This window comes from Thamnophis sirtalis, unplaced genomic scaffold (assembly GCF_051295495.1).
Source record: "Thamnophis sirtalis isolate CommonGarterSnake01/CBP01778 unplaced genomic scaffold, rThaSir2_p1.2 scaffold_11, whole genome shotgun sequence".
Classification (NCBI taxonomy): Eukaryota; Metazoa; Chordata; class Lepidosauria; order Squamata; family Natricidae; genus Thamnophis; species Thamnophis sirtalis.
In genome coordinates this window covers 59878294-59900359 of record NW_028261391.1, presented here as the reverse complement: position 1 = coordinate 59900359, position 22066 = coordinate 59878294, and the positions used below count along the sequence as shown (strand labels likewise).

The following is a 22066-nucleotide window of genomic DNA, read 5'->3' as shown; positions in this document are numbered from 1 at the left end:
TTTGATGGAATTATAGTCATTTGCCAAAATCTATTGTACACCTGTTACAAAACAAAATTCAGTTAGATTTTGAATTTCATTTGAAAGAGTTGATGAAACATAATGCCATAAATACATTTGTATGGTTCTATTCCGTATTACTCAGTCCTTTTACCTACATTTTTCATTTTATACATTTGTTAAAGATACATCATTTAGATATAACATATTGCAGCAGTTTAATATTAAAAAGTTCTTGACTTCCATATCGTACCACACAATGTGAAATATGTTGATGACAAGACATAGTTGAAAAATGGTGAAAAAGATTTTACACATATGCATACAGGATATAGATATGGATAAATTTTGGCATTTGAATCTAAATCAAGGGCAGCTTATTTTTATTTTTATTCTGTCATTTTTATCAATAACTCAAGGCAGCAAATTTGTCTAATTCTCCTTCCTCCTATATTCTCCACAACAACAACCCTGTGAGGTCAGTTGGACTGAGAGTGACAAAAATAAAATGGAAATTTAACTAGAACAGCAATGTTTGCCAAATTTTTAATCATAGTCTGGCATTTCCGAACAGCTGTTTAGAAATTTATAGACTTGGAAAATTTGAACTATGTATTGTTCATCTCTATCAATATTCTTATGGTATAACAGCATATAAACAGTCTAACAACATGTAAATTACACTATTTGGCACAAGGGAGTTTTAGAACAATATTTGTTTAAATATTACTTTAGGGCATTTTCATAAAGAATTCAGTGTGCCTTATTCAAAAGGAAATTCATCCTGTTTAATATAATTTAATCATAGTACAAGTGCAAAAGGGTAAACCAATTCTACAATTCTTGATTCATTAGACATGTTCTTACCGAACATAACACTGCAACTTTACACAGGTTACACATACATTCAATACTAGAGGGTGAAGCCTGATTAATACAACATTCTAAATTATAACAATTTGTTTGGATTCTACTCTGAATTAAGGGATTACAGGAATGTAAAAACAGGGAGGATTTGGACTGGGCATTGTGAATGATCTGTATCCAGCCATTCTATTTGTAAGCCATTGATTAATATTTAGTATGCTGTGGAATTTATCCAATTTAGTGTGGTCTGATCAAAATATGGTTTAGTAGACATGATTTAGCATGCTATGAAAACTTTACCAAAATGTCAGGCTTATGAATTGCAGATAATAAAATCTTAGAAAAACGAAGAAGGGTAACACAATCTTTGTACTTAACTAATATAATTAGACAGCACTGGAATTATAAAGACTAAGAAATATACCTGAACATTAAGTTTAACTATAACAGTAGTCTATATAGCCTATACATAATCTTTATTTTCTGAAGATTATTTTATAGGATTGTTCCATTATTCCTGTTACATTTTATTTAAAAAAAGAAGAAAAACTGCCTGTGTATCAGAAGTGGGTTCCTGCCAGTTCTAACCTCTTCTATAGAAGAGGTTCCACAAATCTACAGTGCCGTTTAGAACCGATTCCAGCTCTCCCCCCCCGTCCGTCCCCACATCATCAAGATGAAGAGCGAGAGGAGGAATTCTGGGAGTTGAAGTCCACAAGTCTTAAAGCTGTCAAGTTTGAACACCCCTAGGGTTTTTTCTCCTAAAGGGTTAGGGGTGCAAGGGTCTTGTAACTTGACAGTTTTAAGACTTGCGTGCTTCAAACGCCAGAGTTTCTGAGCCAACATGACTGAAGGAGGAATTCTGGGAGTTGACGTCCACAAGTCTTAAAGCTGTCAAGTTGAACACCCCGGGTTTTTTTTTTTTTCTAAAGGGTTAGGGGTGCAAGGGTCTTGTAACTTGACAGCTTTAAGACTTGCGTGCTTCAAATGCCAAAGTTTCTGAGCCAACATTTTGGTTGCTAAGCAAGAGCGTTGTTAAGTGAGTTTCACCACATTTTACAAGTTGGACACGCCTACCCAGTCACATGGCTGGCAAGCCACTCCCACAAAGCAGACCACACCTAAAGAAGAGGTTCTAAAAAAAATTTGAAATCCACCACTGCTGTGTATGTATCTGTTAGTTTTCCCAATCAATACAATGTATTGAACTGCAGGTCCCATTATCTTCAGCCAACATGGCAAACATTTGAATGGAGCTGAATTGGAAATTATTTTTATACATGAATCAATTTCTGATGCAACACTTAACAATATTAATTGAAAGTTCTAAGTATTCTGCTTAAGGAAAATAAAAATTCAGAGCAAATTTTGCTTCCCAGTTTTTCATTATATCTATGCAAACATAGGAAACATGTTTGCCTACACTGCTACTGATCCAATCTATAAAAAAAAGTCAATGGCTAACTTTTAATTTTAATTTTAAATTCTTGTATGAAATAAAAGAAGTTAAGTGCATTTTCCTCAACCATAGAAGCCCATAAAAATAAGATATAATTTTATCAATTTTAAAACAATATATCAATAATAATGACAGAAAAGTATATATTCTGACAGTTGACTATTTTTTTTTCACTTTATAAGCATAATATCTATTTCTACATTTGGTAGTCTGCCAGCAACAGTCAGTTTCAAATTCAAAAATGCTAAGCTGATATTTTTTCTTTTTCTTTTAAAGTACTTAATATTAAGTATTTTTGACAAAGTACAAAAACCAAAAAGAGTACCCAAAATTATAAAATCGGAGGAAGCTAAAGGAACATGCATATATGAAGAATAACACACACTGGAAGAGTCTGAGGCTCACTTCCTCATGCATGTCAACTCTTTCATTTGGTCAGGGAAAAAAGGAAGTACTATAATGTGCTTCCCAGGATAAACCTTGCAGAACATATCAGAAGGATATAATGGCGTATCGCAGTGTTCTTTAAACATATTGCTGTCAGGGTTTCTGCCACTTGTAAAATTTATGGAGGACCCCAAAGTGCTTTTATTTGTATGTATTATATTTATCAATATTTACCATATTAAAATTAAAATTGATAGATTCATAGCATAGTTATTGAATTATGTAAAACAATATTAGTGCCTTTAATATCTGGCAAATAATTCTGATTTTGTAGACTATTGAGAGAGTCTTGGGGACCCCCTTGTGTACGAAATGCTGAATTTTAGTAACAAACATTACTGAGACCTCTAATAGAGGTAGATTTCACCTTATCTTAATCTCCAAAATTAATCATCCAGAGTGATTAGAAGGGATTACTGTGTAACAGAAATGAAAGGAAATAAGGAATAATGCTTAGCAACATATTCTTTTATGTCTTCGTCAAATTATATACATGGATTTTCGTTGAAAATTTGGATTTTCAAACCAAAAAAGAAGGGCTGTTTAAAATTGATCATAGTGAGAATGAAAATTCAGGTGTCATTGTATAGCAGAGATTCAGCTTGCTTGCACTCAGATTCTATCCTTCAAAATAGGACCTGCACTAAAGGTTAATTTAAACAAAGCATTCTCAGAAACAGCTTATTGAAATCTCTTTGAAACTTGGAATTTGTAGTTATTCTCCAACTTGTTTATCCAGTCGTGAACATCCAGCTTCAAAATTTTTCTGAAAATGTTAGGATAATTTATATCTTGAATTTTAAAAGTTTATTCTGTCTTCTTTCCTTTCTTCTTATTTCCTTCCTTTAAAATTATATACAAATTAACAATATTTAATTAATACAATGAATAAAGCAATATTTAAACTTATTATCTTAAATAATTAGGATAATTATGTAATTATGCTAGTTACTTACAACTGATTCTTATTTTTTATAAACAGCCTAGTGCTGTTTATAAGTCTTAATCATTTATAGCGGTTGATTCCTTTATAGCTTAACTTTTAAAAAATAGATAAGTAATCTTCAATCGAGCTGAGCATTAACCATTGTTTATTTTTTTAGAATTTCTTGAGGTTGGGAAGAAACAGCCTGCTCTTGATGTTCTGTATGATGTTATGAAAAGTAAAAAACATCGAACATGGCAAAAGATCCACGAACCAATTATGCTAAAATACTTAGAATTGTGTGTGGACCTCCGGAAGAGCCACCTGGCAAAGGAAGGATTATATCAATACAAGAATATATGCCAGCAGGTAAAACTTCTAAACTTTAATTATACTAATAATTAGAAAGTAAATATCAGCATTTTAATAACAAATACAGTTAGAGGTTCTGAAACATATATCTTTGGTAATGATCATATGATCATTTGAAGAATAACTTGTTAGGACTCATCTAGGTAGATATACTTCATATTATAATTGGTTTCTGTTATTAATAGGCTTCTTTGGAACCTGAACAATAGAACAAGGCTTTCATTGTCTTATTTATTACTATATGAAGTTAACACATTTTATTCAAATTTGAATTTCCTACATAGATTTTGTCCCTGATTAAGAAAAGCTACTTTAGCTCTTCTGATTTTGATACAGGTGAATATTAAGTCCTTGGAGGATGTAGTACGAGCTTATTTAAAACTAGCAGAAGAAAAAACTGAAGCTGCTAAAGAAGAATCTCAACAGATGGTCCTAGACATAGAAGATCTTGATAATATCCAGACTCCAGAAAGGTAAAAGTGATACTTTTGATTACATTAATGGTTCATGTTAAATATATTTTACTTTTTACTTTACTTTTGCCTTTATTTGTATGCCGCCCTTTTCCCTAAGGGGACTCAGGGCGGCTCACAATTCAAAAGGGAGGGGGAAACAACAAACAATAAACAATACAGCATATTAAAAGAGAAAAACGCAACAATCACACAATTCGAGTGGGGCTATAATCTTAGCCCCAGGCCAGCCGGGACAGCCAGATCTTTACAGCAGCGCGGAAGGATTGGAGGGTGGTGAGGGTCCGAATCTCCACGGGGAGTTCGTTCCAAAGGGACGGAGCAGCCACCGAGAAGGCCCTCCTCCGGGTAGTTGCCAGTTTGCACTGGCTAGAAGATGGGATTTGGAGGAGGCCTAATCGATGCGATCGAATCGGTCTGGTGGAGGTAATTGGCAGTAGGCGGTCTCTCAAGTACCCAGGCCCACTACCATATTTATTTTTAAATAATCCTATTTATTTTTGATCTGGTTCCCCTCATGAAAGCCTTTACCAAACTGAATCTTTTTCTGGATTGCTCTGTGTGTCAGATTGTATTTTAACATTTTAGTTTGGACTCATGGCAATTTTTCATCTGTCCTCCCAAAATTTGCTTTATAAGTCCTTCATAGATGTATATCTGACTATACCATTCTTGATTACCACTCAATTTGTTGTAACAAGCAAGAATAATGTGATCAAATATCTAATTATACAATATAAAATACTGTTTGTTTCTTAGTGTTCTCTTAAGTGCTGTAAGTGGGGAAGATACCCAAGATCGAACTGATCGGTTACTTTTGACTCCGTGGGTTAAGTTTCTGTGGGAATCATACAGGCAGTGTTTGGATCTTCTCAGAAACAATTCCAGAGTGGAAAGACTCTATCATGATATTGCCCAACAAGGTAACATTTAAACTTTTCAGTATCTTTGTGTAATAAATATGCAAGAGTTTGTCAATGTCTGATAGAACTACCTTTTCTTTTAAACAATGAATTATAATCTTTTCCTGATAAATATTTTAACAATGCAATTTAAGAGAAAAATCTAGCTTTTCATTAAGAGAATAAAGTGGAAGAAATAACACTCTCCAGGTGATTGATGTCAGTAATATTTTTAGCATGTTCATAAATGCTAAAATATCAATTTGGAATAATTTAATCTTGCAGCTTTCAAGTTTTGTTTGCAATATACTCGTAAGGCTGAATTTCGTAAACTCTGTGACAACTTAAGAATGCATTTGGGTCAAATTCAGCGTCATCACAATCAAAGTACAGCAATCAACCTCAATAATCCAGAAAGTCAATCAATGCATTTGGAAACTAGGCTTGTACAATTGGACAGTGCTATCAGCATGGAGTTGTGGCAGGTACATATTTAATACAATATCAAAGCATTATCATATTTCTTCACTTTCTATCTTCATCTAATTTTAAATTCCATTTTATTCTTTCAGCCATTTTAATCGGCTATTGAAATCGCTTTACTATCCATTCCTGTTTTACTTAATGATTAGAATTGATCTGAGACAAATTCAGGTGCCCGACTAAGATATATATTCAGACTTAGTATGTGCACCTTCTTCAAAAGTAGATCCTGGAAATGGATTTGAGCCATTTTCAATACAAGGGCTGTTTAGATTACCCAAAATGTAAATCAAGAAAACACGGTTTCTAAGGCAAAGGAAAAAAGGCTGTGGAAGGAATGGGAGGAGAAAGGACAGTGGAGAAATTTTAGAGAAAAGGGAAGAAGGACTCAGAAGATGACTGGGGAAGAAATCACAGTGATCAGAACTAAAATACTAAAAAACAGTAAGCAGGCTCCCAAGTTACTGAAGCATTCCTGAAGTTATTTTTACAAATAATTCAAGGTGGCAGACATCCAACACATCTTCTTCCTCCTATTCTACCCAAAACAACAACCCTCTGAGGTGAATTGGGCTGAGGGAGAATGATTGGCACAAGGTCAGCCAACTGACTTTTGAGGCTGAGGTGGGACAAGAACTCAAGGTCTCCCTGTTTTCAGCCTGGTACTTAACCACTAGACCAAATTGGCTCTATTCAGTTGAATACTGTGAGAGAGACTGCAATATATTTCCCAATTTGAGGTTGATGATTCAACGGTTAAGACAATGATGAGATGAATTAGGTGCAAATTTGAGTGCTAAAAATAAATGGATGTACAATGTATTTATAATGGAGGTTTCCCAAATAAATGTGCTTAGATTCAAGTAGTAATAATAAACACATGTATATTAAATAGGTCTATTAGATTTCAGTGTGTGATATTCCTTAAAAAATTTTCTTGTGGTAATTTGACATAGTTTTTTTTTTTTAGGAAGCTTTTAAAGCTGTGGAAGATATACATGGGCTATTTTCCTTATCCAAAAAGCCACCAAAGCCCCAGCTGATGGCAAATTATTACCACAAAGTTTCTACTGTATTTTGGAAATCAGGAAATGCTCTTTTTCATGCATCTACACTTCACCGTCTTTATCATCTTTCAAGAGAAATGCGAAAAAATCTCACACAAGAGGAGATGCAGAGGTGGGAAAAATCCATGGCTTGGAGCAATTTTGTTTTGGGAATCATTAATAGCAATTTTGAACTTTTAATTAGCTATATTCAATATTATTTCAGTGGACTTTATAAAGCAACAATGGAATTTTTCCTGCTCTGTTCCTTGCATATATGTAATGTTGTTCAGGAAGGTCCGAAAAGATAAAAGGGTGTATGGCTGGGGGAGAGAAATAAATAGATTGTTGGCATAATGAGTACACTGTTTTAGCTAAAGAAATATAGAGGTGGGAGAGTGGAAGATGCTTTTTTAACTGTTTAAATGTAAACAGTTATCCTATCCCAAATTATCTTATTCTTCCTTTTTGTCTGTAGGATGTCAACAAGAGTGCTTTTGGCTACTCTGTCAATTCCAATAACTCCTGAACGAACTGATATTGCTCGGCTTTTGGACATGGATGGCATAATTGTTGAAAAGCAACGCCGATTGGCAACATTGTTAGGACTTCAGTCTCCACCTAATCGAATTTCTCTTATTAATGATATGGTAAGTATGTTCCATAAACATGTTTATGTTGCTAGTTTATGCTATGCAGTAAGTGACATTTTAGCCCTTCCAGCATAGAGATGTTGAATTACTTATAAATTAGAATATGCTTGATATCGATACCAATGTATTGTAATCTTAAGTATTCAAATGTGCCTGCATGTGTATGAAACCCTGTCTGAGAAAAGTGTTAACAATTGTTTTTAATTCATGTTTCATAGGTGAGATTTAATGTAGTTCAGCATGTTGTCCCAGAGGTAAAAGAGCTTTATAACTGGCTTGAGGTAGATTTTCATCCACTAAAGTTATGTGGCCGCGTATGCAAGGTAAGATTTTGAGACATGCCAATGCAAATTATGGTTTATAGTAAAAAAAAAAAAAAATTAAGTTGAACTGTGTAAAAAAAAGGTGTTATCTTATTATATGATTCCCCCCCCCCTACATTGTTTAACTTATGCAGCTTCCCATCTCACAACAGTGAACCTGGGCTAAGTTTCATATTGATCCTATATATTGCTTGATAGATTTTTTTTTAAAGGCCTGTAAATGAAACAGTCTTTATTGTTGCCAATTCTTCAATATGTTTTCATTCTCTAAAAGTACCTTTAAAAAAATATGCATACCATTTATAAGTATTTATTAATTAATGAAATGTTAGATGAATTTGAATTTACACAGTTGGTACTGAATCAAACAGCAAGCCTTTAATTCTTCATTATTGATAGAGGTTAAACTATTGGAAGATTTTATGTTTTATTACTATTCATGGAAATAGCAGTTATCTTTTGTTCAGCAGTACACTTCTGACATCTAGAAGTCCTTCACAATTGCAGAATACAGTATATTTCTTTTTTTCTTTAGATTTATTAAATAATAGATTATGATAATTAGTGTATCGTATGTGTGGGTGTGTGTATGTGTGTATGTGTGTGTATATATATATATATATATATATATATGTATGTATGTATGTATGTATGTATGTATGTATATATATATATATATATATATATATATATATATATATATATATATATATATATATATATACTTAAAGTATATATATATATATATACTTATTTATCAGCACAAATAAAAACACACACACATATATATATATATATATATATATATATATATATATATATATATATATATATATATATATAGTCAATAATAGTTAAACACATTTAAACTTGATACAAACTTGTTGAAATAGTGAAATTACTGTTAGCACTGAACTAATTAATATTTGTGACTTTATAAGTGCTTTTTTCTTAACATGTTATGCATATTTTTCAGTGATTGTCTCAGTTTGCATTAATTTTCATTTCTAGGCATGTTCCTGTATATTAGTGAGAGAGCAGTTGTAGCATATCAAATGAGAAGCAAGAGCATCATATGTGTATCATTTGCTCTCCCTCTTCCCCCCCCCCGCTCCCTCTGTGTGTGTGTGTAAGAGAAGGAGCAAGAATGATACATATATTTGCACAAACGATAATCTGGCCAAGATTTACAGATTTTTCACTTTTGTTGTAATATGTGTGCATTATTGGAAAGAAATAGTTTGAGCAATCTAGTGAGAAAAACATAACTGTCTAAATCAACCCTACTACCACTTGCTAATTCACTGGTTCTATGCAGGTTTTAAACTGGGTAAGAGATCAATCTGAGAAAGAGCCAGAATTGCAATTATATATTCCTCATTTGCAAAACAACACCATCCTTAGATTACTTCAGCAGTATGGTTGTAAAACAATACTTTTAAAATATTGAATTGTAATTGTAAATGTTTTTCACTATGCATCTTTAATATATCCATATTAATTTATGTATCTGAATGCATTAAAAGTCTTTCGATCCTAAAGCACATATCATTGACCTGCTTCCTTTGCACTGGTAAGCAGTGTTATTTCTGGTGTGCTAAAGGGAGATTGTGAAGGCTAATTAGCAGCTTTGCTTCATTTAGAATTGCTGCCAGTCTCCTTCATACATGGTTGCTGCTCAAAATAGTGAATTTAAAAAAAATAAATGGCAATTGCTAATATCAAGTATTATTTATATTTGAATATTTATTGTTGATCTTGAAGTTATTGAAGTTCATTGAGTTCTTTAAAAATATTGAGTGTTAGGAACCTGATGTGATTTATTAAAAAGAGATGAATATTTCTGTATTTTTGCAGGTGGCTCAAATTTATCAAAGCATTGAATTTTCTCGCTTAACTACTTTGGTTCCTTTCGTGGATGCTTTCCAACTAGAGCGCGCCATTGTTGATGCAGCCAGACACTGTGATTTACAAGTGAGTGATATGGATAAGAGTAGGATATTTGTGCATAATTGTTTTTCTTTAAATCTGAATTTTTCTTTTTTAAAAACATAAAGTATCAGGTATTACATCTTACTGTCAGCCCTCCCATGTAAACCAGACTAAGTGTTTTAAGAGTAGTAATATCGCAATTAAAATAGCAGACTTACCGTGTTTCCCTGAAAATAAGACAGGGTCTTATCTTTTTTTGACTCCGGAAATAAGCATGTGGCCTTATTTTCGGAGATGTCTTATTATTTTTGAAGTGCAGGAGGCTGCGAGCGTGGTCACCTCATGGCTCATGCTATGTTGCAATACTTTTGGGGAGGGCTTATTTTAGAGCATGTGCTCAAAAGCCTGGTTGGGCTTATTATCCCGGGAGGTCTTATTTTCAGAGAAACCATGCATATATACATCTTCACGATGTTTTTACAGCCCTCTCTAAGCAATTTACAGTTTTTGACTTACTGATTTTTACTGACTTTACTTTTTAAAGGTTCGCATTGATCATACCACCCGAACATTAAGTTTTGGGTCCGATTTAAACTATTGCACCCGAGAAGATGCTCCTCTTGGACCTCAGCTGCAGAGCATGCCTTCTGAGCAGATTAGGAACCAGCTGACGGCCATGTCATCTGCACTTGCAAAGGCTCTAGAATTTATTAAGCCACCTCATCTATTGGTAAATCATAGCTTTTGGTCTTCTTCTTAAATATTTGTGTACCTTGGGGTAGCTTTAGTGTGCTCAGTTATGATCAGAGTGCTTCTTCTTTTCCACATTTCTTGTTTCTCTAGTAAATTGGGGTCCTTCCCATGATTCTAGTCCTAATGGATAAAACTCACACATGGAAATAAAAAGCCGATGAAATGGATTTACGATTTTTAGATGCTAATCTCAGTTTAATTATAATAAGATAACCTTTATTGTTGTTTTTAATGTGAGCACACTGGCACACATTAAAAATAAAATTCTGTTGCCCGCTCTCAAAAAATATCTTTGTGTGTATACACACCGAGATATACACCCACGCACATATACTGTATATACATATTAATTACTCTATTTTGAACACATAGCGGAAAGAGGACACTCACAAGGTTGATACTATATTGAACAAAACTGTGACTGAATCTAGATGTTCTGCTCTGGATACCACAAAGCCTCTTCCCAGAAGCTAACAAGGAAAACAGGTCATGGAGAGGATGTGTAGCATGCCAGACAATCATATGGACCCTGATCAAGCAGCGCTTATATGCTATGCCCTGGATGGAAGGGAGTGCACTGCCAATAATCTTTTGGTCAATAAAACTGCCAATTGAGTCAATACAAGTTAGATTTCAGTAGAAGGTGGTGGCTGCGTTAGTGAACCTGAGGACAGATTTCATTGTATTTGCAGAATTCAAGACTGTCGTAATAGGCCAACATAAAGATCAAAGGGTCAGTGAAAGTTCTCATTCTTGCACAGGAAGTCTTTGGGTAGGGACCCGAATTGCTATTGCTAAGCAATGCAGTTATAAAGTGTGATGTCATGTGACTACATTGTGTAGCAACAGCACTCCCCGGCAGACTTTGTTGCCATTGTAATCCCAAAATGTATGTGGGGAAACTGAATTACACCACTTGTAAGTCAGTGATAAAAAGGCTTAAAGAGTGAAGCTACTATCTTAGGTATAATTCAGGGAAGCTATTCTATTTGCTAAATATTTGGGGCCTTCTTGAATGGCGGGAGGAGGAGGGAAGAATCTAGAAGAGTAATGATCTAGAGCAATGTTTCTCAACCTTGGCGACTTTAAGTCCTGTGGACTTCAACTCACAGAATCCCCCAGCCAGCACAGCTGGCTGGGGAATTCTGGGAATTGAAGTCCACAGGACTTAAAGTCACCAAGGTTGAGAAACACTAATCTAGAGCAACTACAGGTAGTCCTTGGCTTGCAACCATTTGTTTAGTGACCGTTCAAAGTTACCACAGCACTAAAAAAGTGACATAACTATTTTTCAAACTTACAATGCAATATGCACGGTTCTTCAAAATGTAATTGGTTGACTTAAGTGTAAAATAATAAAAAATACACAGTAGAGAAGAGTTAATTTTTTTTTGGTACACTAATCAATGTGTACAGTAAATACATATCATGAATGACTTAATATTTATTTGCATATTTTAATGACTTTCCTAAAAGTTCCAGGAATTTGCTTTGATGGGTGTACTTGGAATTGTGAGAAATTTTCTCAGGACTTTTGCAAATGGTTGCAATGATTGGCCATTTTACATTTTAGTTGTATTTTACTAGAATTCTATCATCCATCCTCTTTCTGCAGAATATTCTTCACCACTCCTGCTTAACTTTATTGTTTTTCTAACAGTTGGGCATACTTCCAAACAAAGCTTTTTCCTATGACTAAAGCATCTGAATATAGCAGCAATAGCAATAGCAGTAGACTTATATACCGCTTCATAGGCCTTTCAGGCCTTTCTAAGCGGTTTACAGAGAGTCAGCATATTGCCCCCAACAATCTGGGTCCTCATTTTACCCACCTCGGAAGGATGGAAGGCTGAGTCAACCCTGAGCCGGTGAGATTTAAACCGCTGACCTGCTGATCTAGCAGTAGCCTGCAGTGCTGCATTTAACCACTGCGCCACCTTGGCTCTTTACAAGATTAGCTTATTGCAGAAAATATGGGAGATGGCATTCTTAATTGAAATTTCTAAGTAAGCAGCAAGGTTTTATTAGAGAAAGTGATTTTAAAAATATGTTTTATAACATGACAGGGCTATATTATGGTTTTTCCATTTCCAAATGATTGACAATTTATTGTAATTTCAGTTATTTATTGGAAATCAGATCCTTGAATGATAAATTGCTCTACATTAAATTAATCAGCAGCTGTAAAGACAGCATGGAGATAGCATTAGTGATTTTTATTTATTTATTATACCTCTGCCTTTTTACTTACAAAAGCCATGACTTATAATAATGAAAGGAAAAATATAAAACACGATTTTTAAATTAATCCAATTAAAATCAGTGAATAGCTAACATTGTGTAAAAGTGATGCATTTTTGCAATTTTTCTAAATCTGGGAGCTACATATACTTTCCTAGATAGAGCATTCCATAGCTTAGCAGCAACATAGGAAACTATCTTTTTCCCATAGGTTAGAAAGCTCAGATTATAACAACAAAATCTTCAAAATCACCTTTTCTGCTGCTCTAAACAAATTGTATTGTTCTGAATTTTGGTAATGTATATTGTCTCTTGTTGCATTTGAATCTCAGAAAATAATCTTGTTATGTTGTTAACCTTTATTCAGCTAGAAAAGGAAGAACAACATCAACTGGCAGTTACAGCTTACTTAAAAAATTCAAAGAAAGAACATCAGCGTATCCTTGCCCGCAGGCAAACTATTGAAGAAAGAAAGGAACGTCTTGAGAGTTTGAACATTCAGCGTGAAAAAGAAGAGCTGGAGCAGCGTGAAGCTGAACTCCAAAAAGTGCGTAAAGCTGAAGAAGAGAGACTGCGCCAGGAGGCAAAAGAGCGTGAAAAAGAGCGTATTCTGCAGGAACATGAGCAAATTAAAAAGAAAACTGTTCGTGAACGTTTGGAGCAGATTAAGAAGACAGAGCTGGGAGCGAAGGCCTTCAAAGATATTGATATTGAGGTAAGGAGGGTTATTTCTGTGTGGTGGTGTTAATTTTTAATTTATGGTCTGGCCTCCTGTTAAAGGCACTTTTTCGGAACAATGCACTGTCTATGCCTAGGATGGCGAATCTATGGCACACATGCCATAGGTGGCACACGGAGCCATTTGTTTGGGCACGCAAAGCGTTGCCCTGTCAGCTGGCCAGCACACATGCATGCGCTGGCCACTTGAGTTCAGCCTTTTTAAAGCCATTTTTTGCCTTCCCCAGACTCCAGAGGCTTTATAGGAGCCTGGGGAGGGCGAAAAGAGCCGCCCCCAGAGGTCCTCCGGAGGCTTCAGGAGCTTCCCTGAAGCCTCCGGAGCACAAGAACCCCAGCCCTATGGGCAAACCGGAAGTTTGGGAACGGACTTCCGGTTTGCTCTTAGGGTTGGTTTAAGCCCTTCAGAGGCTTCAGGGAAGCCTCCTGAAGGTCCCTGAAGCCTCCAGGGGATCTCCAGGGGGCAGGGGAGGCTGTTCCCCCCCCCCCGGCTCCTATAAAGCCTCTGGAGCCTGGGGAGGGCGAAAAAAGCATGCAAAAAATGGGGGGGGGAGCGTCTCATGCGGGTGTGTGTCGCGTTGCATTATGGGTGTGGCACACCCACGCACGACCCCCCCTGCGCTCCCCCCCTTATGGCATGCGAGCCAAAAAAGATTCGCCGTCGCTGGTCTATGCCATGCTGCCTAAAATCTTTTCAGTTAGGAATAAAAAGATTGTAACTCAAAGCAAGTTTTATGTTCCCACTATATTAAAATGAAGAAGATGATTTAGCGACTTCAGAGTTTGGGATTTCAGATGTGCTATTCCAGCATTTATTCCTGATTCTTCCTAGCTAAACCTCTTGTCTGGATTAGGTTTCCTAATTTTAATGTGTTTTCCCCAATTTGACTTAAAGTAGTACATTCTGTGATATTGAAATAATTGATAAGTATACTGAATGTCTAAGGAAAAACAGAGTAAATGTATTATGGGAAATACAGCGTATTTAAACTGCAGAAATGTTTTCATACCCTTTAGAAATCTTTTATATTTTAATTTTTGTTATTTGTAGGATCTTGAAGAATTGGATCCAGACTTCATTATGGCAAAACAGGTTGAACAGCTTGAAAAAGAAAAGAAGGAATTGCAAGAGCGACTGAAGAATCAGGAGAAAAAGGTAAAAGAAAAGGCAATGTGAATGTAGGCAGAAAACAATAGCATTTACAACTGAACTGAAAACGTTTTTGTTTTCTCAACTTTTAAGAGAATAAACCAACCTTTTTTAAAAAATCTAGATTGACCATTTTGAAAGAGCAAAACGTTTAGAAGAAATTCCACTGATTAAGACTGCCTATGAAGAACAAAGAGTCAGAGATATGGATCTTTGGGAACAGCAAGAAGAAGAAAGGGTAAGATTTTTGAGAGCTTGCTTATTTGAGAAGCAATTCTTGGTAGTAACATTATTTTTCTAGTAAACTTTCAATTCAAGTTAATTTGATTGCCAACTAGCAACATTTCCTGGACAATATCATTACTGTTAAGTATTGGAAAATTCCAGTCTCCTTTGAATTTTGTCACCACAGAATGCATGTCTTCCACAGAGTAAATTATGCAAGCTATAAGTACATTTACTTAATTGCTGTAAAGTTTCTCCAATTATATAATGGCTAAAATTATATACTTAATGCAAAACCATAAGTACATATACAGGTAGTCCTTGACTTAGGATCACATTGGGACTGGAACGTCTGTCACTAAGTGATGTAGTTAAGTGTGCGGATTTCATGACCTTTTTACTGCATTCATTAAGCAAATCTAGTTTCCCATCCCCTTGACTTCGTTTGTTTAGAAGCCCCCTGGGGAAGTCACAAATTGCAATCATGGGACCCAGGATTCTGCAAACGTTGTAAATACACGTTGATTGTTAAATGCCTGTAGTTTGATCATGTGATCCTGGAGTGACTGCAATGGTCATAAAGTGGACTGGTTGTAAATCACTTTTTTTTCAGTGCCATCATAACTTTGAATGATTGTTAAAGAAATAGTCATACATCAAGGACTACATGTAACAGGCCCCTCAATGTTTTTTTCAGTGTGAAACTTAGTCTGCTAAATTTTAGGCATTGGAACCTGAACATTATGTACAACCGTTTGGTTTGATTTGCTTTAATTTGACTTTGTGTTGCAGATCACCACCATGCAACAGGAACGTGAAAAGGCTCTTGAGCATAAGAATAGAATGTCACGGATGATAGAAGACAGTGATTTTTTTATAACTAGGCTCAAGACTGCAAGGAAATCAGTTTATGAGGTACATTTCATTTTTTGCTAACTGTAATCCTACATATGGGATCTTCTAGTATAACCATAAATTAGAATGGGCAGGCAGTATCTTAAAAATCATCAGCATGTTTGACATTTAGGACATTAGCCAAAATTGACTAGGGTGGCCTGCAACATTTCCTGTTTGTATTTTTTTATTTGATGTGATTATCTGTATGTCTGATAAAATTCAGGAGAATGTGCAACTGTTAGAAAAAATGCCCAGAGTTACCTTGAAATAACATAGGTGAGCAATAAATAAATAAATAACAAATAAATGAATCTGAGTTCCAGCATCAGAACTATTCTGCCTTGATTGGATTAAGTATATGTTAAAATGGTGGGTTTTGACAGACTTTCAAAATTCTCTTTTTCTTGACCTTGTTTGCCTTTAAAGGCTAACAGAGAGGTTCCTCAATTCACTTCCCCATCCCGCAGATGTGACTCTGCTCCTTGGGATGGGGCGATGGCTTGGAAAGCTACATTCAGTTTTTGAGCTGTACCATCTATATTTGAAATCTAGTTTATATACAGGTGAAACTCGAAAAATTAGAATATTGTGCAAAAGTTCATTTATTTCAGTAATGCAACTCAAAAGGTGAAACTAATATTTGAGATAAGACTCATTACATGCAAAGCAAGATAGTTCAAGCCGTGATTTGTCATAATTGTGATGATTATGGCGTACAGCTCATGAAAACCCCAAATCCACCATCTCAGAAAATTAGAATATTACATGCAATCAATAAAACAAGGATTGTACATAGAACAATATCGGAAGGAAGCATGAAGTGCTCCAAAATCTGATGAGAGCAAGTTTTGCATCTCATTTGGAAACCAAGGACCCAGAATATGAAGGAAGAATGGAGAGGCCAATCAAGCACAGTGATCCGACAGTCATTAAACCAGTTTTTGGTGCTTTTGGCAAACGTTGCTCTCATCAGAAAAGAGGACTTTGGACCACTGAGTAACAGGACTTTGGACCACTGTGCTTCATTAAGACCAAGGTCAATGCAGCTGTCTACCAGGAGATTTTGGAGCACTTCATGCTCCTTCCGCAGACAAGCTTTATGGGGATGCTGACTTCATTTTCCAGCTGCCCACACTACCAAAAGCACCAAAACCTGGTTCAATGACTGTGGGATTACTGTGCTTGATTGGCCAGCAAACTCATCTGACCTGAACCCCATAGAGAATCTATGGGGCATTGCCAAGAGAAAGATGAGAGACATGAGACCGAACAATGCAGAAGACCGCTATTGAAGCATCCTGGTCTTCCATAACACCTCAGCAATGCCACAGGCTGATAGCTTCCATGCCACTCCGCATTGAGGCAGTAATTGCTGCAAACCAAGGGGCCCAAACCAAGTACTGAGTACATATGCATGCTTATACTTTTCAGAGGTCCGATATTGTTCTATGTACAATCCTTGTTTTATTGATTGCATGAAATATTCTAATTTTCTGAGATGGTGGATTTGGGGTTTTCATGAGTTGTACGCCATAATCGTCACAATTATGACAAATCACGGCTTGAACTATCTGGCTTTGCATGCAATGAGTCTTATCTCATATATTAGTTTCACCTTTTAAGTTGCATTACTGAAATAAATGAACTTTTGCACGATATTCTAATTTTTCGAGTTTCACCTGTACTATCATGCAACAAAAAAAGACATGAATATTATTTATAAAATCAGTGTGAGTTTGTGTGGACAGTTCATAGTATGTTTACCTATATTTTGTTGTCTATTACTCTACATCATCATATTGTTACAAGAATGTAAACAGCACTTGTTTTCTGGTTTGGCTTTGTAAGTGGATAGAATCCCAGTGTGTTTTGATCACCATCTGCAAAGCTAGAAAGTAATTTGGCATATATCTATATTTGACCTTATGTGCTGCTTGTACTATTTCTGTAGTTCCAGATTTAAGTATTGTTGTTTCAGGAAAAACTTAAACAATTTGAAGAAAGGTTAGCGGAGGAAAGAGGTAGTCGTTTAGAGGCACGTAAGAGAGAGCGCAAAGAAGAAAGACGCATCACTTACTATCGTGAGAAAGAGGAGGAAGAACAAAGGTTGGAAGAGGAGAAGATGCTTAAAGGTAAATGCTGAAAGGTCCTTCCTAAAATAACACTCTATCCTCATCTTTCTATTTATACAGATCTTATATTTCTTGATAGTAATTTTGCATATTTTTTTGGATAGATGTGTGTCATGGCAGCTACTAGAAGTAGACATTTGTTCGGGGTATCTGGAAAATCAAAATAGAGGTCGGCTTTGCCTCACTACCATTTGTTTGCTGCCTGTTCAAAGTTATAATGGTACTAAAAAAGCAACTTACAACCGGTCCTCATACTTACGACCTTTGCAGAGTTCCTGTAGTGACAATTATCATATGGGTGCTTGGCAACCATTGCAGCAGTGGTCACCATGTCTGTGATCATGTGATTATCATCTGTAAGTCAGATATGCTTAACTCGGTGCCTGCCATTTTTAATCATAGTTAGCCTATTTGTAAGTGTGAGTTTCAACTTACGTATAAATTTGAATTAAAGACAGCTAGAAATGGAACTTGTTCTTTACCTGGGGACTGTCTCTATTTTGCTCAAATGTTCTTACTGAATTGCTTATATTGGGAAATATGTACCGTATTTTCACGCATATAACCCGCGGGTAATGTGCGTTTTTACCTACCCAGCACGCCCCCGTGGGGTATAAAAGTGGGCGGGGTATACGGAAAATATTTTACACGACAGCGACTAACAGATTAACTAATCTGTTAACAGATCTCAGCACTTTCCCTTCTCCTCTGTTCCTCCCGAGGCGGGAACGGAGGAGAAAGCCTGGGCGAGCTGGGGAGGGGTTGGAGGAACGGAGGAGAAGGGAAAAGTGCTGAGGTCGGGGAAGGGACGGGAGGCGGGAACGGAGGAGAAAGCCTGGGCAAGCTGGGGAGGGAAACTGCTGAGGTGGTGGAAGGGACGGGAGGCAGGAACAGGCAGGAACGGAGGAGAAGGGAAAGTGCTGAGATCGGGGAAGGGACGGGAGGCGGGAATGGAGGAGAAAGCCTGGGCGCTGGGGAGGGAAAGTGCTGAGATCGGGAAGGGACGTGCTGTGATTGCGGGTTATATTAGAAGGCGGGGTGTATAAAAACTTTTTTACATAAATCTTGAAAACCTGCGGGTTATTTGCGTGGGCGGGTTATTTGCGTGGGCGGGATATATGCGTGAAAATACGGTATATAAAATTGTTACAGTAGGAGAGGTTCCATTAAAATATTTATTAGGGTTAGTTGCAGATAGCAGCAAATATTTTCTTATCTTTTTTTATTTAAGCTACAGAATAAAAAATGAATTAACGGGCTAGATTTAGATTGAGCCATACATCTTTAGCTATTATTTACAAAATTGAATTTATTAAAACTAACTTTCAATCTGTGTAATTGTGAAGTGATGTTCAAATCAGTATATTTGAAGATGAAATAGCCATTTTAAATCCAAAATGGGAGGTTGCTTTATTATTTTTTTATGATTTTGTGGACAGAACAAGAAGAGAAAGACCGCGTTGAACGTGAAAAACGTGAACAAGAAATGCGTGAATATCAGGAACGTGTTAAAAAACTAGAAGAGGTAGAAAGAAAGAAACGTCAAAGGGAATTAGAAATTGAAGAGCGGGAGCGTCGTCGTGAAGAGGAGAGGCGGAATCTTGACGATCCACTTTCGCGGAAGGTAAATAATTCTAATGAACTGGATTTTTCTGGAGAGCATATATTTATATACTATATATTTCCAGTTCAAATATTCTGATTAGAAATCATTTTAAGATACAGCTTCTATGCCATTTAAACCTTAGCTTACAAATGTGTTGCTACAATATAAATTTTTGCAAGCATGATTCAAAATAATATCATTGTTTTGTTGTTGATTTAGACAAAGATGTTATTGAGTACATCGATACCTTGACTTTGTGTCAAGGTTCCAATTGACGATCCCAGGCAAATCAGAACTCCGAGACCACTTGCTACCTCAAATAACTTCTTTATTGGGTACATCATATTGGCATGCTTAGTGGAAAACAAACTCTGAAACGTTCCCACTATTTTAGCATAATTAAACCAGAAATAACCCCTTCCCCAAGTCACATTGGCCAATTAAGTTAATTGGTGGGCTTCTCAGCACTCTCCTCCTCCCCCCATTACCTGGGAGATGACCTTGGTTCTCACGAGAAACATCTATGTTGTGTCTAGCAAAGCATTCCCTCCTCCCAAAGTGTGACAACGATGAACTAGGAAAATGGCTTCTGCCAGGTTTAGTTTGGCCGTGACACTTCGCTTATCATAAATTGGGAAGATCACAAATGGCAATCATGTGACTGAGATACTGTCATAAATGTATGATGGTTGCCAAGCTCGGAGTTGTGATTACATGATCACAAAGGCACTGTGATTATTATTACGATCAGTTACACGTTAATTTTTTCAGTGTGCTGTTGGCAATGTAATTAGATAACAGTAATAACATGTTGGCAAGGTAATACAATATCCCAGGTGTAAAAATTGGTAGATTTAGAACATTTTAAACATTGTTTATTTTACTGTAACAGAGTTGGAATTCCATGCTTCTTTTTTTCCGCCCCCAACCTTTCTTCATCTCACTTCCCTCTTTCTCTTCCTCCCTCACTGTTCGTCTAATTACTTTTGTGTTTTGTATTTCATAATATTCTATAACTTAAAAAATAAAATAAAAAAACACATTTTAAACATTGGAAAAAATAGTTTGGAGATTCAGATGGGTCTAAGCTAAATAAAAATAAAAAGATTGCCTTGAAAAGTTGAAAAATAATTTTTTAAAAGCAAGTCCTGAGTAAATGGGCTGATTTGGATTTTCAAGAAAATGTCTTCAATAGCATCACATGGAGCCCATTCACAAAATAGCTTCTGCTCCTGAAACCAAGCTAAATGTCAACGTTCCAAATATCATGCAGAATTAAATCAGAGTCCAAGGCAGAGCTATCCTTAAAGTTCCAATTTAATAAGACAGACATGTTGGCTGTGGAATCCCAAATCTGAAAAACTTCCTGGGATTCCACCCAGTTGAAAGTTCATGATCTTATCCCCACACTCATAAATCCATCACATGGTCCAATCTTCTTCGGCCATGCTGGCATCTGCACCCAGCTAGTTCCGGTCAGGTGCAGAGGTACGGAGACAAAAGATGACCTTGGCTTCTAGAAAGGAATGACAACAACACATTCCACAATTCTACTCCTTTCTATTCCCCCTTCCAATTACTACACTAATGAAACAGCATAGGAAAATAATAGAGAGTGTGGCAGGCAAAAATCCCAAAAGGAAATTAACTGCAGGCCTGACACTATTTTTTTTAACAAAAAATCATTTTTTATAATACATTTATCATTTCTTCCTTGTTCTTTTTAATTTTCTATCTGAATCTTTGTTTCATTTGAAATGCCTTATTACAGAAATGATGGTTTCTCTTATTTCTACATTTTGTACCATTTCAAAAATAAATTTCAAATATCATACATATTACTGAGAGATGAATGTACTCTGCCATGGGGAGCTACTATTCTCGGTTCCCCCTTCCCATTTCTCTTATTAAGTAGTAACTAATAATCCCACATTAAGTGAACCACCATTATCCATGTTGAATATGCATGTTTATCCAATGGTCTTTCAAGAAAACTGGAGCAATATAGACCGACTAAATAACCAGTTTAGCTCTCTGAAATGAGTTACTGGTTGTTCTTTGGAGTCTTCTAATTAGGAAAGAAAAAAAAAAGATTTCTTCATCCCTCAGGATGAAGTCCTTGATAAAAAATTGTCTACTCCCGGCCATAGCGTGTTCTTTAAACGTGCAAACTAGTTAGAAGCAGATTGTGTTTCTGGAATCATTGATAAGACTCTGCATTTTAAAAAATTGTGATAATTGAAATTAAAATATGAAATATTCCTAATGTTGGTACTAACCTAAGGTTGCTTTTTTATTGTGTTTAATTGTAGGAATCACGTTGGGGTGATAGAGAAAGTGATAATACTTGGAGAAGAACTACTGATCAGGAATCAGAATGGAGACGTCCCCCAGAAAGGTAGCTTATAGAATAATACTTAAGCAAACTGTAATAGGTCGTTTTCT

The 22066-nt window shown here is 35.9% G+C and overlaps 1 protein-coding gene and 1 non-coding gene across 2 annotated transcripts in view; both read left to right on the top strand.

Annotated features, from left to right (window-relative positions):
- EIF3A (eukaryotic translation initiation factor 3 subunit A) overlaps window positions 1-22066 on the top strand; it is a 37516-nt gene that overhangs the window by 1284 nt on the left and 14166 nt on the right. Inside the window, exons 2-18 of the mRNA XM_087725888.1 lie at window positions 3877-4067; window positions 4407-4543; window positions 5303-5466; window positions 5731-5930; window positions 6899-7107; window positions 7453-7624; window positions 7846-7950; window positions 9269-9367; window positions 9808-9924; window positions 10427-10612; window positions 13244-13591; window positions 14663-14767; window positions 14886-14999; window positions 15779-15901; window positions 17862-18015; window positions 19455-19639; window positions 21934-22019. Coding sequence (XP_087582014.1) covers window positions 3877-4067; window positions 4407-4543; window positions 5303-5466; window positions 5731-5930; window positions 6899-7107; window positions 7453-7624; window positions 7846-7950; window positions 9269-9367; window positions 9808-9924; window positions 10427-10612; window positions 13244-13591; window positions 14663-14767; window positions 14886-14999; window positions 15779-15901; window positions 17862-18015; window positions 19455-19639; window positions 21934-22019 — 2695 coding nt within the window. The remainder of the gene's footprint in view (window positions 1-3876; window positions 4068-4406; window positions 4544-5302; window positions 5467-5730; window positions 5931-6898; window positions 7108-7452; window positions 7625-7845; window positions 7951-9268; window positions 9368-9807; window positions 9925-10426; window positions 10613-13243; window positions 13592-14662; window positions 14768-14885; window positions 15000-15778; window positions 15902-17861; window positions 18016-19454; window positions 19640-21933; window positions 22020-22066) is intronic.
- On the top strand, window positions 9490-9621 carry LOC148043668 (small nucleolar RNA SNORA19). Its single transcript, XR_015698112.1, has one exon. It is a non-coding gene; the product is annotated as a small nucleolar RNA SNORA19 (small nucleolar RNA).